The sequence below is a fragment of the Microcaecilia unicolor genome, chromosome 3 (genome assembly GCF_901765095.1).
Source record: "Microcaecilia unicolor chromosome 3, aMicUni1.1, whole genome shotgun sequence".
Lineage (NCBI taxonomy): Eukaryota > Metazoa > Chordata > Amphibia > Gymnophiona > Siphonopidae > Microcaecilia > Microcaecilia unicolor.
The window spans coordinates 209614256-209630073 of NC_044033.1; the positions used below are offsets into that span (position 1 = coordinate 209614256).

The 15818-nt window shown below is 44.2% G+C and overlaps 1 protein-coding gene and 1 long non-coding RNA gene across 3 annotated transcripts; one reads left to right on the forward strand and one right to left on the reverse strand.

Annotated features, from left to right (window-relative positions):
* Window positions 1-407: 407 nt before the first annotated feature.
* On the reverse strand, window positions 408-11481 carry LOC115466220 (polypeptide N-acetylgalactosaminyltransferase 6-like). Its single transcript, XM_030197344.1, has 11 exons — window positions 11447-11481; window positions 9726-10286; window positions 8029-8201; window positions 5556-5705; window positions 5085-5319; window positions 4884-5001; window positions 4575-4775; window positions 4172-4303; window positions 1562-1663; window positions 923-1066; window positions 408-771 (listed from the first exon to the last, which is right to left on the reverse strand). Exons 2-11 carry the CDS (start codon window positions 10238-10240, stop codon window positions 643-645), a joined length of 1899 nt encoding a protein of 632 aa, XP_030053204.1. The 5' UTR covers window positions 10241-10286; window positions 11447-11481; the 3' UTR covers window positions 408-642.
* Window positions 11482-11828: 347 nt separating this feature from the next.
* On the forward strand, window positions 11829-15113 carry LOC115464943. Of its 2 annotated transcripts, none has more exons than XR_003941291.1 (6): window positions 11829-11902; window positions 12939-13007; window positions 13202-13292; window positions 14047-14103; window positions 14289-14344; window positions 15031-15113. It is a non-coding gene; the product is annotated as an uncharacterized LOC115464943 (long non-coding RNA). The 2 variants fall into 2 exon arrangements; XR_003941292.1 differs by having other exon boundaries at window positions 11841-11877.
* The last annotated feature ends 705 nt before the right edge of the window (window positions 15114-15818 follow it).

Below are 15818 nucleotides of genomic sequence, written 5' to 3' on the forward strand. Positions count from 1 at the left end.
GCTTTGCCAGATGTAAATTACTACCATAGCTTTGTAAAACTAAGCTATATAGGCTTGTATTGGTTTTAAACTGGCATGCCCGATAAGTCTTCCATTGTACCAGTAGATTGACCCAATGTTCTTAGGAAAAAATAAAAACCACCATTTAGAATAAGTGACTTCCCCTTCAGTACCTGGCCTTTGTCAAGTGTTTTTGCAGAGTTCAGTTCGTTATAAACATGGTCCATGTTTAGGAAACTCACTATGCCTTCAAGGATTTGAACAAGGAATGGTTTAAGACCTAACTTTCAGAAATACTTGTGTCCCTGGCATCTTTCAAGAATGTATTCTAGTTACATGTTAAGATTCTAGACACCATTCTAGAAAAACTAAGATTTCAAAAACAAAGGTGGAAAAGAGATCATAAGTACAAGCAAAATGTTTATTAGACAACATACACATGTCCAAAGCCAAAACCTAGACAGGATATGGGACAACTACCATTATGGGAAGTAAAATTTAAAGCAGACTAAGGATGGGGACACAGTAGTAGCCTTTCTGCAGTCCTCAGCCACTGATTTAGCATTAATAAGTCTATTCTACAGTCGAGACTTTTAGAAAAAACACATTTAGCAGATATTCCATCAGGTCTCCTGCTCCTCTTCACTTTTTCAGCTCTGTGATGAAGACCCAAATCTGCGCAGCCTCTGTTTTGGTACAGGTAGCCAGAAAAATAGAGTAGGGCAAGGCCTCAAGACATAGACCCAGTTCGTAATTCTGAAGCAAACCATCCTGGAGAAAAATAAAAAATAATCAGCAGAGGCACCACAGCAAGAAAGAGGGGTATAGACCCCAAGGAGTGCAAGTTTAAGCCTGTCTGTCCACATCTTGTGTCACCTCACATTGGAAAGCTGCTGGGGTGGGGAGTAAGACTGTCACATACCTTCCCGTAGGAAAATGCTTGATCTGGGGGTGCTTTTCCATCCCTCCCACAGGGCTGGAGAGTAATGTTGTCATATTTCACACTGAGGCACAGCTCACTCCCGATGTTGTGGCGGATCTCTTGCTGGGATGTGTACTCAAAATACTATAAAGAAAAAAATCAGCATGCAAAGCATTGTGGGAAAAATATGTATGACTTGCCCAAGTGTAGGTAAACAGCCATGCGATATGTCCAGTGCAATGCCTCATGCAACCCCTACCCCCCCCCCCCCCCCCCCAAGTTCTGTAGCATTTAAGGGTAGCCTTCTACTGAAGAGTACTGCACTAGTAAAGTACTTTTCAAGAAATAGGAAAAAGGTAACAAAACCATGGCCAACCCCTGTTGCCCTATGGCAGGGGTGGGCAACCAGTCCTCAAGGGTCCATTACCCAGTTGGGTTTTTCAAGACTTCTGCAATTAATATGCATGAGATTTGATTAGCATGTATTGCTTCTATCATATGCAAATCATTGTGGAAATCTTGAAAACCCAATTGGGTAATGAACCCTTGACTGTGGTTGACCACCCCTGCCCTAGGTATATGCCATGACTAGACATCCACCCTTCCCCCTCACCCATCTACACACAAGCCATCTTGTACCTGTTTATCTGGGAGTCCATGGCATTCACTCATGCCTATGTCAAGCTTTCCTTCATCCCACTCACTAACATCCAGGCACAGCTTCACACCTTTGTTCAGGAGCTGAAAAGAGTTAAAATGCTTAGAACCGGGCCAAAGGTAAAAGATTCCCAGCCCCAGACTAGTCATTCAACATGCAATTCTGTCAGCAGAACACAAGTCCCCCACACGGGATGTCTCTACAGCTGCCTCAGGACTCCCAGCTCAACTGTATTGGGTTTACAGAAGGTGCTAGGTGTCTTCTTCCCCATACTCCAGTGACCATCATGACCTGCCTGGCAAGGTCAAGTTTAATTCTGCCTTATTTGTGGGGAGAAGTGTTTCTCTGCAGTTACTGCATTTTGCCTCTGAAATACTGGCGATTGTGAAGGGGTTATGTAGAAATCCCAATACACACCACATTTAGTTGTCTGAACAATAAGTACCTAAAACTTCCTTCTCCCAGTGTAGGGCAGTATATTGTGCATACTACCAGGGTGCCATATAAGGTAGGTAGCGGAGTTCCCAAGTCCATTATTGGAAACATCTAGAGAACAGTGAGGTAATTAAGTTTGCTGATAACATAATAGCCATACTGGAGATCATATAGCCCAGTATCCTGAACAGTAGCCAATCCAGGTCACAGGACTGAAAAATTTTGACTTAAAAATGCCAGTCTAAGGTCTTTTGCAGTTTAACATGTGCAAGTGCAAAGTGATGCATGTGGGAAAGTGCAACCCAACCCATAACTATGTGATGAAAGGTTTCATAAGAAAGCAAATAGAAATCAAGAAAAAAATGCCTTTGCAGAACTCCATGGTGTGATTGCACTTTGAATACTGTGTGCAATTCTGGTCACATCTGTGGAATTAGAAGAGCTACAGAGAAGGATGATGAAAAAAAAAGTGATAAAGGGGATGGGATGACTATGAGGAAAGGCTAAAGTGGCTAAGGCTGTTTGGCTTGGAGAAGATGGCAGAGGGTGTAGAAAAATGCTAGCCCTTGCTCTCGGTAATATACAGGCAAATGGCTCAGCTTTGACAGTTATTTCACTGTAGCAAGTGCTGAAATTAGGTAATTGAGAGCTGGCAAGGGAGGGGGCTTTGCTCTCTGGGACTGGCATGTGAGTAAGAATGTGTCATGTAGTACTGTAATGGTGCTCCACCATATAACTGCCTGATTTGCTTGTACTACATTTGGGCGAGATCAATGTTGATTTATCTATCTACTAAATACTGGGTTCTTCTAATTACATAGGTTTATACTGCCTTGACTGGTAACACTCATGTGCAGATACAAGGTTGGGGTAATTAAGTATCTAGAGGAGATATGCAATTCTTCCAGGGTACTGAAAGGGCCATGGCTCCGCTGCGCAACAGATGGCAGACCTAACAAAAAACAAGGGGATATATATGATCAAGGTCTAGGTCTATAAAGTACTGAGTAGGTATGAACTGCTTGTTTACTCTTTCCAAAAATACAAGGGGCACGCAATGAAGCTATAAAGTAAAACAAAAATGGAATCTGAGAAAATATTCAGTGTGTAATTAAACTCAAATTTGTCAGATGTGGTAAAAGCAGTTAGCAAGGTTTGAAACATTTGAAGTTCATAATTCGTTAGTATGGGGAAAATCCACTGCTGATTCCTATGATAAGGAGCATAAAACCTGTTTTAGTGTTCCAAGATCTTGCCAGATATTTGTGACCTGGATTGGCCACTGTTGCAAACTGAATAGGCTTGATAGACCTTCACTCTGTCCCAGTATGGAACACTACGTTTTTCACCCTAGGTCCAATTTTGTTTTTCTAATAATTTGATAGACTACAAGACAGGAATCTTGAGATCTCCAAGAATACTGTTTATACACACTTAACTCCCCCTGTTTACTAAGCCATGTGGCAATGCCAACAAAGCCCAGAGTGAATGGGCTGTGTCTATTACCACACTGCCAATGCAGCTTAGTAAACAGGGGTGGGGGTTAGGTTTCATAGTGCCATTTTAGCCTCCAAAGCCTACCACAGGTAGAATAACCAGGCATCCACACCACCTTACCAGGAGGATATTTTTAAAGTCTGCAACCTTAAAGCCTCATAAGCTAATTGTCTAAAGGAAAAAAAATAGGACATGGAATACTATACCTGAATGTGTCACCTCCCCCTCCCACACTTTCCATGGGGGGGGGGGGGGGAAGACAAACTACCTTTTTGCATAAAATTCAAATACTTCTGCCTTCTCCTGTGACCTGACTTAGGGCCCCGTTTACCAAGCTGTGCTGTAGAACTAGCATGCATGCCAGAGACCCAGTATATTCCTATGGGTGTGTCATTAGTGCACATCTACAGTGTGGCTTAGTAGACAAGACCCTTATTTGGTGCAGGCCCTGTTCCAAACATTCCCTGTGCAGCTACACCACTTTGGACAGCCCTGTTCTACTGTTTTAGTCTGGTGAATGTACACCTTCAGAAGGTGTTATATTCTAAGATTTTATTGTTAAAAAAGCATTACAACACAAAAATGTGCAAACCCAAGGCACAGTGTCTGCCCACCATTAAAACATCTCATTTGCTTATCCAGAGGCCTAATATACTCACAGCTCCATAGTAGAGTGGGTTGAATTCTGGGATAAAGAAGTCTGGGCGGATAGTGTTCAGGTACCAGCCAAAGGGTTTACAGCCTAGCCACTCTCGCAACTGATGTCTCTGGCTCAGGTCCCCGTAGGACTTCTGAGGCAGGAGAAGGGAGGGGAAAAAAAAATGTGTTATACATGTTGGTGGCATCCTTAGCTTCTGAATCAGCCACCATGAGATAGGCAGTAGAATGGGCCTTGACCTCACCAACTAGAAAACAGAGGAATGGAATGCACTGAAGTTATGACTGCCAAGTCCCTTCTCAACCAAAAAAAAGTGGTGCTGTACTTTATAGCTATAAATTTGTCTACACTAACAAATGTGGTGAGGAAAAGGGTACTACAGAAAACAAAAAACGCCAACTTACTTCCTTGAGTATACGGGCAGCCTCCATGTTCCTATGGTAGAACAGCACCTTGTATTCATCCATCCAAACTTCAGCCAGTCGCACCAGATTCCGGTTTACCACCTTCATCCCCCCTGGGAAGGAGTGAGGGCTTGAAACACGGAAGACATGACCCACCACTGAGCAGGGCACAATCTCCAACTGGCCTCCACACATCCACACCTGAAAGGGAGAAAACTTTTTTTTTGGATGACTGCTCAACCCTCTTGTCTCCTGTTGAGACATTGTAGATATGTAGCCCACTCTTGCTTCCCATGCCCAACCCCTTACCTTAAAGGACATTTCCAAATTCTCACCACCCCAGATTCTCATTTCTGGATCGTAGGTCCCAATGTGCTGGAAGAAGGATCTGGAGATAGCAAAGAGTCCCCCAGCCATGGCTGGTGTCCTACACACACACACAAACATGGGAAGCTGTTAGTTCCTCCCCTTGAGAATTAAGTAGAGGGGATGGGTACAGGGGTCACTCACCAGAAGGGCTGAGTCTCATTAGACCTGATGGCCTCTAAGGCTGGGGGCAGGGGTTCCCATGTGAACACCAGCGCCCAGTCAAAGGCTCCACGGTTATGGATTTCATCCTGGGGGAAGGGGCCCTCAAATTCGAAGGTGTGCAAGTCGATGTTGGCAATGTAAGGGCTCACTACACGGGTCTCGTCCAAAGCAATCCGCTCCAAAAGTGGTTCCAGCCAGCCAGGCCAGCATTCGCCTACAGATGAGAGGAGATGTAGGTACCCTTGAAGTCTGCAGTGGGGGGGGGGGGGGGGGGGGGGGGGAGAAGGATGCCAGGGAACCAGGACACCTCTTGCTTTTGAGGTATTTACCACATGTGCTTTTACATGCCTGATCCTCCATCACCTAATCACCTCCAAGTGCAGGGTCTCCGTATCCTTTACCAAGTGCTCCCCTCTTTCAACCAGTTACTCTCGTGGGCCTTCTACTCACAGTGGGCATCCAGGAACACAAGCACTTTTCCCTTGGACTGTGAAGCTCCCAGCAGCCTGGCAGCCACCAGTCCCTTCCTCCCTGGCAGCCGTAGGACCCTCACCAACTTCAGGTGTTTCACATACTCTTCCAGCGGTTCTTTCAGGGCCTCTGTAGAGAGGGAGAAGCAAGAGCCCCCATTCCCCAAACCTTTCATCAAAACTAATATACAATAACTCCCACCGGACAGCACCAAGTCCACAGGGTCAGTCTAGGCCAGGAGTTCAACCCAGCCTTCACTCCAACAGTCAGGTTTTTAGGATATCCTTAATTTGCATACAATGGAGACTACATTTAAGTTTCTCATATATGTTGTACTTCATTAAGACTTACCACCTTTCTTAGGTAGGTCAAATCGTTATAGAAGGAAAGAAAACAGCACTCATTTAAAAGAAAAATGAAAAAAGGCCCAAGTTAACAAGCTTAAAGTGTTATAGCATTACCTGCCCAACTCCCTCAATTTGAGATAAACAGAACATCCAGAATATACAAAAAAAAACAAACAGAACCTACATTAAACTAATTTTTCAATATTCTACCATCAAACAAATAAGTATTCAATGCTTTAAGGAACCACCACCACCACCTTTCACCAAATATATTTCTAAATGAAGATTTGCATAGACCATTTCCAAAATAAAGCTTTTGAACTTAGAATCGTGAAGAACTAGAAGCAGTTTATTATAAATCCTGGTTGTCACAGAGTTTAAAAGTTGAGTAAATGGGACAAACCCTCTGGACAATTACCTTCCAAAACTAAGCATAACTCCTTACAACAGAACCTAGCCAGTATTGACAGAAGCGTTTATAATCAGTGACTATGGGACAGCTTACTAAAGAATTGCAGTAATCTAGTAAAGAAAATTGAAAGTTGCACATTTCTAAAAGGATCCCTAAAAAATAGGAATGGAAAAATGGAAATAAGATACAATCACAATCGAGAGGCAGCTGGTTTGTCCCAAAACAGATTATCCAGGAGGGAACAAAAAAAAAAAAAAACCAAAGCTGATAGTGGAAAAGCTTGTTCAAAGAAAATGTTTAACCTTAAAAAAAAAAGGTTGAAAGAAAATGCATGCGGGGGATTCCTAACAAGGGGCTAAGAAAAAAATGCAGATTATCTAGGGATTCATAGTGGGTAGTACCCATCAGTGGGCATCTGAGGAGCAAAGCTGTAGCAGGACTGTAGGCAGATATCAAATCTGAAAGATTATAATTCTGGATATCCTGAAACAGGGTGTGTGTCAAGCTAGTTCCAACAGTACCATAGAACAGCTCAGCTTCTAGTTGCACTCATTTGCATGTGGACCTGTAATTGAAGATTTCACTCCCAAGTAGCACTGGCACCCTCAAACTTGCTCTACAATTAAATACTAGTTTGTTCTTGTTTAAAATGCAATTCTGGAATATGCATAGCACAATGAGGTGGCCCACAGGACCATAGCCCTACCAACAGCCTCGGCAATATTGAGGTAGTATCTCCCTTAGACTTAAGCAGGCTTTGGTGCCCCCAGCTACATGGGCATCCAGGGCAAGTGTCCTGTTTGCACTCTCCTTTAATGGCAGCCCTGGATCTTGGCCCTCCCAAGTGAAAAAGATTTACGGCCCCTGTGAGAATGCTTATCCAGCTTTGGTCAATCATCCTCTCCTTGTCCTTCCCACCCCCACCATCTCATGACAGAGGAGGATTTACCACCCATAGGCAAATCATTGTATCTGCAGGCAAGGCCAGTGTCACCACTAGGGAAATTAGTCACCTAGCTGACAAAGTGCAGCTACAGTCAGCAAACCTATATCTTGACAGTCAAGGGCTCGTCAGTGCATGCTTTTTACCTACAAGAAGGTGGGCAAATCATTTCCCTCAATAAAAACAGTCCAGTTAGGCATGATTTTGATAATTAAATGGAACGGGGAGGGGGGGGGGGGCAAAAAGGCTGAAGTATCACTTAGAGGGATGCAGGGGCTCAGGTAATGAGTGCAGCAAACCAGGTCAGGTTTCCACAATATCTGTAGTGAATATGCATGAGAAATGCACATGGATTCTATTTCCATTAAGGATATCGTGAAAACCCAACTAGCTGGGTTTTTGTGCCAAGGACTGGGTTGATAAGTACAACAGTGGGGGGGGGGGGGGGGGGGGGAGACCCATGCTGTCTACAACTTAGGGAGGGCAGAAATCAGGACCAGCTCAGTCTTTGGGATCTTGCCAGGTATTTGTGACCTGGATTGGAAACAGGATGCCAAGTTTGATGGACCTTTGGTCTTTCCTAGTATGGCAATACTTATGTACTTCTGATGCCCCCCCCCCCCCCCCCCCGGAACCTGCTGGCAACCCTGAGGAGTGGACCACCATGAAGGGTGGCCCCCCCCTCACATCTTCAGCTGTACTCTCTTCCCTCCAAAATCCCATATCCACCATGGGGTGGGGGAGGCTCACCGATTGTACTGGCGTCATCCACAAGGATTATCTCACGCAACACCAGGCGGGGAGCAGTATAGAGAACGCTGTGAACTGTGCGCAGTAGAGTCGAGCGGGCCTCATTGTGGAAGACAATGACAACGCTGACAGAGGGAAGGGATGGACAACGCCTGAACCTCTTCACCACACACCTTAAGGGGAGGGAGGGAAGATGGGAGTTTGTTATGTTACTGCAAAATGTAATAAAGAACAAGTCATAAGCAATGTCAAGGATATTAATAAAATTTCAGGTCACTAGAAGCAGAAAACAAGCATTTTAGAAGTGTTACTCTGTCTGCTGCCCTCCCCCCCCCCCCCAAGGCAGTGTCTTACTCCTAAACCCAGAGAATTTTATCCAACCAACTCTTAATCCTCTAAGGCCAGGGAGCCCCATTTCCCCTCACAAAGGCTAATAAGGGGTCAATACCAGTGCCATTTCTCAATCAAGAGGCCACAGAAATGGAAGATACAGCAACTGTACTTGGTACCAGTGGCCTGATTAAAAAGAATTCCTAAGCTTGGTATGTTGCCGATCATGTTACACCCTCTGAACTCTTTGGCACAATGCAAATACTAAATCAAATGCTAGCAGCACATCAGTTTTTAAGTAATTCCCAACATTCCCTGGCTTAACAAGCGAGGTTTGTCATAATATGCACAAGCCCATTCTGAGATGTGGCCCTTACTAGAAAAAGGCTTCCTATTGCCTAAACCGGGATTTAGACATGAGCAGCATTGATTGAGAGGTCAGACACTGCATTTTTGATTGAGAACTATGTGCAAGCATGTTAAATTTCCTGGGTCGACTGTGCTAATCTCACCATGCATAAGACTAAAAATCCCCCTTGAGGGGCCAGCATTACCAGCCCTTAGATGCAGCTCAGTTGCACCCGGGGGGGGGGGGGACCTCACTCCAACCCTTGGTGTGTTTAGGCAAAGGAGCCTGGAAATTGATGCTGCCACTTTACCTTCTGCAAGGTAAGCATAGGTTGTTTTTGTGTCTTATCCCCAGTTGAGATGGAGCAACCAACCCCCTTCATTGTTAACACCTTTTAAATGGCCAAAGGCTGTCAAGCCACCCCCTCATTCTTAGATTGAACGGTTCCCCTTGCCAAATCTGAGTTACAAGATAGGTAGACAATAGCCCTTGCCAAATCTGAGTTACAAGATAGGTAGACAATAGAAAGTGCAACAAGACCAACTCCTTTATTCTCACCAGCTCCTATTACCTCTGCCACTCAGGTTTGCTTCCCCACCCCCCCCCCCTTCAGTTTCTTTGAAGAGTTTGGCCTGGAGTGGCCTCAGTAGTCCAACCATAAACTCAGCAAAGGGGATTAAGAGATGAAAGAATCAACACTCATGCATGTTGATCTTTCATACCTGGTGGAGGGTTATGAAGAAGGGCAGGTATCTGGGACAGCCTCAGCCAAGTCCTGGCATCATCCCATTGCATGTTGGGTTATGTAGTTCCTGCTTATTAACAGCTGAAGCTACAAACATAGGTGCAATAGGAGCAAAGACAGGGCCAGCTCATACTGTTTGTGCTGACAAGGCTTGCTAGTAACCTTAAGTGGCATCTATAGGATAAAGCTCAGCTCTGCACTAAGGGTGGGGGGCAGGAAAACGAGTGATAAAACCTGTAAATACAACAATGCATTATTTTGGTCCCATCTTACTCAGGAGGTCTGGTGTCTGGCCCAAGGTCCCGATGCAGAGAGATGCGATCACTGACAAAGGAATTCAAGTTATACTTCGCATAGCCCTGCCTCAGCTCATACTCCTCTTCCGCCGTCATATCAAGTGCCAAGTAGCCTCTTCCTCCTGCACCAGGGAGGTGGGGATCTTGGAGAGGCCTCTTGAAGTGGGGCCGGAGCTCAGCATCAGAATAGTAGCCAGGAAGGCAAACTGGGGGACCTTCAGCCTCTTGTGGATACCAAGCCTGCCACTCGGGGATACTATCATTGTAAACAGTCAGTGTAACACTCTTTGTAACGCCATGAGCACTCTTTGGAACACTGATCATAAAGTCCCTGGGATTAAAGGCTGCCTCCTTCACCTGCGGATCCTGATGCACCAACACAGTATCAGAGAGAAACCAATGCATGAGACCCAGGAATAGAAGGCAGAAAGTGAGGCAAAGGGTCAGCAGCAGCAACCCCAGCCTCCATAGCTTCCTGCGTGGGAGGCACATTGCTCAGGCCCTGAAAAGGGAAGGAGGGGATCAGTTGGCAAGGGGTCTGAAAGGAAAAGAGAAGAGAACAACAAGGTTTAGAAAGAATTGGAGAGTTAGTCAGAAAGACATGTCTGTTCTCTAAAAGAAATCAGTTTATCTAGATAGGGAAGAGAAAGCACAAGTTACTCCACTAGCAAACAAAATAAATGGTTGCCTCCCTCAGTAGGTACCTTAGTCTTCTAAAATACTCTGGGATCTAAATGCATATATAGCTAGCCTTTGAAAGCAAGGTCTACTACATGTTATCATGATAACATCATGATCTCTCCTTCTCCAGGGGTAGTTAATTTATAGGCCCAAACAACTTAAAGATCCAAGCCTCCTCCATCTTCCACCAGAAAATTCCTAAACTAAGCATAACATGCAGGAGACACAAAAGTCAGTTTCTATACAGGTGCATTTTGCACCCCATAGGGAAAGAACATACTTAAAGATAAGTTTCTGTACAACTTTTTAGGTGCCTTAACAGTGAAGTAGCCTCCTTAAGGTTAGAGCAATAGGCTAAAAAAAAAAACAAACAAACCCACAAACAAGACAACAGTGCACTCCCTAATCACTTACCACCCACTGCCTCAGCTATAAGCTTCAGTTTTACTAGGACAGAAAGATACTTTGCACTACAACTAAAAAAAGCTGCAAGGCATATCTTAACAGTTAACTACTGGTCTAAAGTCACATCTAGTGAATGAGTGGTATATCATATCAATTAAATACTTTTCTGAGCAGCTCAAACACAAGACAGAGAATTTGGAAACTTGAATCAAAGTTAGAAATACTATTTTGGAAAAAAAAATGGAATTACTTGGGTGCGGGACATACAATAAACAGCAACATCCCAAATCAATAGAGTTAAAGAAAAGGGAAGGGGAATAACCAAAAGTAGTATTTTTCCCCCACTTCTTTGAGAGCAAATAACTAGTACTACACAAAACACTACTAGTTTTTCAGCTTAATATTAAGGACATGTAACCATGATCTCATTATAGCTTTCTTACCCAAGTACTCTCAAAGTAAAGCAAAAAGAGACCTACAAAATGCAATTATACTCTAAAACATAGAGCAAAAACATCCCCTTATCTCAAAATAAAACATACACAAAAAATTAAATGTTAACCCAAAACAACCTACTCTTTCTTCTTCTAACCTAACCCACAGGCTCCCTACCTGCTAATCAGACAAAGCCACACCCCCAACCTCCATAAAGTCCAAACCCTCGAGGAGCTCTTTAAATACTGCAGCCCTCAAGGGCGTGGCCGAGCTCAGGTAATTAATTTCAATAATAAAAATTGCTAATATGAATATTGCGATATTGCTCTTCATTTCGTGTAATGTTTTTAATGGTTGTGGTTTAATTTTATGTTTTTTTTTTTTTAGTTCACATTTTTAGGCATTAGATCGGCAGCAGCCATTGATAGCGCGGGGAGGGGGGAGGGGCTGGAGAACCAGGGTGCTGGGGTCCTGAAAAGGCCCCGCCTCTGCTCCTCCCATTTCTCCTCCTCCTTCTTCTTCCGGCTTGCAGTGCGAGGTTTAAATTCTGTAGAGCTGGAAGTGACTTCCTCTTTGCCTTTGGCTCGCGAGGATGATGCTGCGCGTGCGTACGTTATGTGTAAAAATGGCGAGGTGGGTAGTGAGGTGATCGTGTTCGATGCCGGCCTGGTATCCTTTTATTATTTGTTCCATCAGCTTTTGTTTGATTTCCCCCATGCTTGATACCGGGGTTATAGATGTTCCTTTATGGTTCTGGCTCGTTATTTCCTGCGGCTGGTGGGTAGCAAACGTGTAACAATGCCGTCTCTAGACCTCACTGTTTTGTTGTTGATGGGCACTGATCCTATATCGTGGCTGTTTGATTTGCCTCGTTTCCTTCTCGCTAAACATAATCCGTTGGGTATCGCTGCCATCCTTGGTGTCGTATCTATTCTGTGCGCAGCGCTGATGCTAAGAAACGGGTATTGGGGGTATCTGATTCAGCTCCTATTTCTGTATGGTGCATGCATGTTCGATGCTCTAGGGTAGAGGATCCCCACACTTGATCCTCAATCCAGTAATGTTTTAGGACTTTATGTGCCTTGTTTCTTATGTATTATCTTCTCCGCATGCGTATCCTATCATGCATTTTTTTTTGTAGCAAACATGGAGATTTGGCTGAGTTTGGGGATCCCTGCTGTAGTAGGTTCACGTGATCTGTACCCTGTGCCTCCGCCACTGCCTCTTTGCCAGCTTTCCTAGTCTAGATCCTTAAGATCAAGGTTCTCCTTAATCCCCAACCACCGATGTATAAGGCCTTGCAGTGCTCTTAGGCAGGGAGCTGCTGGAGAGGCGGCTTTCAAGAGAATGAGTGGGAGGGGAGCTTTCAGGAATTAGATTATGGGGTAAGCAGGTATACAGAACACCAATCTTGGTGTTCCCGAAATAGAGGGGGGTGCAATTTTATGAACAACCATGAGGTTTTCAAGATAGGGTTCTTATACCTAAGCAAATATAGTTTAACTAGTGGATCTATTCAGATTCTGTTCACATTAACTTAGAATAGGGTGCATCCACTTGTAATTACATGATGACATGAGCTTGTGTATTTTTACGTAATCTCTTATATTTGGTTATAATGAGAGGTATTCTGGGTTACAGAAACTGATCTGGTCTTGTGTTTTTACAGGAACTGTGGCAGTGAAGGTCACGTGATGATGCTCAGACGGGTGACATGGGGCCCTCTCTTCATATCTGTGTAGGTTCTATTCCTAGTTTTTTTTTTTTTTTTAGCCTTGAATCCCTGGGGATGGGAATGATGAGCCTGTCAGACTAGAGTCTCTGAGTTTTATGAAGCCAACCTCGCAGCGCACTGACCTGCTCCCCAGCACATGGGGTAATGCAGCCTAGGACTCCTGTCAGACATATAATGTTGTGTACCTGTGTTTACAGATGGAGGCCTGTCCTGGTGTGGGGCTGATTCATACATTACACAGTGGGTGAGATGATTCTATGATGACTTAGCTGGTCCTGTGTGGCTGAGGTGAGCCTTTCTTTTTGTCCGCCTTTTTGAAGGAATTCACTCAAGGCGGTGTACAGTAAGAATAGATCAAACATGAGCAATAGGCAGTTCCAGCAGTAAAAAAATATTCAAATAAAAATACAAAGAGTACTACTTGCAATGTCAACACAATACATAATAAAGCATTATAATTGATAGTGAAGGGTAAGGCAGAGTTGTGACTTATAGATGGGTAAGAAAATAGGAAGAGTTAGAAAGTAAGGTGACTGATTTGAAGAAAGTTACACATGAGGTCAGAGAAATGGTTAAATATCTCAGCTAGGGTAGGATGCTGGAGTGCCCATGAGTGGGACCAGCAGGATGCACAGTAAAGAATGACACGGGGATGGGGACAGAGCCCACAGGGACATGAACAAACTTTGTCCCCCTGTCATTTTCTAGTTGGAAGGGTTAGAGGGTGGTGGTGGTAAGGAGGGTTATTATAGCTGCTCATTGTTATTGTTTTCTATTTGTAATTTATACACAACAGTTGCACAGCATATTGTTCCTTTTTCTACTTTATTAAAAAGATTTAAATATAAAATCATAAGTGCTCACTGCTTCTGCAGATGAGGACAGGGCCTGCGGGGATGGGATGGAAACAGAACCCACGGGGATGGGCCAGGGACAAAATTTGTCCCCGTGTCATTCTCTAATGCACAGCCCGAACCAATAGTGATATGACGTCCATCTCTTGTTAGGAACTTAAGTGTAACCAGCATGTCTGTATTTGCAGGGTGCTTCTGAGGAGAGATGTTGGGTGAAGGTGGCGCGAGATAACACAGCATACATGGTGAGTTCCACAGACACAGACAAGCAATCCAATAGCTCATTGCTACGGTAGGAATGAAGAAATTGTCAGACTAGAGTCTCTGAGTTGCACTGATGTGATCTCGCAGCGCACTGACCTACTTTTGAACAGACTGGGCCCTGTGCTTTGCTTGTAGCAGCATCTGATTGCTCTGTGTTTGGTTTTAGGGATGGACAGCTGCCTGAGACTGCAGCCCCTCCCTCCATCGTTTGCATCCAGCAGGGTAAGTCTATCCTCCTGGTTGACTTAATTGAGATGTATCAATCCTTCCTCCCAGAGCAGAAATGATGAGATTCAGACTAGTCTCTGAGTTCGCTGATGTGACCTCGCAGCGCACTGACCTGCTCTTAACCATATGAGACCGAGTTGCTCCATTTAGGTGTGGGAAACTTCTGTAGACACAGATGGGCAGGCAGAAACTTTGGAGGGGTTTTTTTTTTGTGTGTGTGGAAATCAGTGTCTTGGAGTGTGTACTGTTTGCACATAGTGCATGCTCTTTCCCAATAATATGTGAATGCCTGCACTATGGTTGAAAGTGGGAGTATTTAATGAGGGTTGAGAAACAGTCTAGGCTTTGTCAGCCGGGTTGATACTGCAGCATCTTGGGTGAATGGCATGGCAGAGAGGGAAATGTGAAGTTTGCGTGGGTGAGGCTGTCATAGGTATGAGTTTGCTAACTGGAATTCTCCAGGATGTATTTTTATCCTGTTCCTAGTTGATGAGTGTTCATTGGAATTTAGCCCTGCCCTGTTCTGGTGCAGGAGCATAGCTGAGGGCAGCAGGGTGTGCCTGAAATGGCTTCGCTGCCTGGGGTCCAGCCTTATCCTTGTCAAAAGTCCTAGTAGCTCTTAAAGCAGGCAGAGAACATCAACTTAATGCTGTACTGTTTTTTTGCTGTTCCACGTGTAGGTGAATCTGACCGGAAGTCTCGGTGCTTGCAGTGGCTCATAGCAGCTGCTCAATCCATATATTCTTTGATTCTGTTATGAGTGAAAACATCCAGAGCCACAGGAAAGGATGCCATCTGCTACCCTGTGCTGACTTTTAAACACAGAGCTTGATATTTTGGAAGAGAAGTGTTGTTTTGAGTTGCCCGTGGTTCACCCCTGGACGGAGAGTGTGACAAAAATCATACATTCCTTTTAACGGCCACAAGGCAGGACGCTGGCTTAGGAGAGGGAGAGGCTGGCCTACAGAAATTATTTGTACATGAAATGTCCTGTTTGTTTAAACTTTGGGGGGGAGGGGATGGCAGATTATCTATTTTCTGTTCACAGCTATTCAGAGCAAGAAGTTTGTTGGAAAAACACATCCTGAGCATCATCTTCCATTGCTCTATACTGCAGGAGCACATTTTAGGAGATAAAAGGAGCTTGTGCTTGTCATAGCACCACGCACAGACAAAAAGATAGTGTGAGGAGGTATCATAATTTAACTTGAGCTGTAATGTATGAGCCAGGCAATGATAGATATGATTCCAGACTGACTTGAAGATGCTTTTATCTTGCAATATTTGTATTTAATATATTTTTTTGTCTAGATTGTCAGTTTGATTCTAGCTGAGGTGATCTGTCCTGGAGAACTCAAAAGGCCTGAGCTGTCTCTACCTTAATTTATTTAAAATATTTCCAGTTCTACTTGCTTTGTCCCCTGTGGCCTATTCAGATTTAATTCCAGCAAAGGTACAATTTAGTATA

Excerpts from the sequence above, each read along its gene's own strand:
- LOC115466220 (XM_030197344.1), bottom strand. The coding sequence starts at position 10,240 with ATGTGCCTCCCACGCAGGAAGCTATGGAGGCTGGGGTTGCTGCTGCTG. Across the intron at positions 4,776-4,883 it reads ATTTGGAAATGTCCTTTAAG|GTGTGGATGTGTGGAGGCCA; the intron begins GTAAGGGGTTGG and ends TCTCCCTTTCAG. Across the intron at positions 772-922 it reads AAGCATTTTCCTACGGGAAG|GATGGTTTGCTTCAGAATTA; the intron begins GTATGTGACAGT and ends ATTTTTCTCCAG.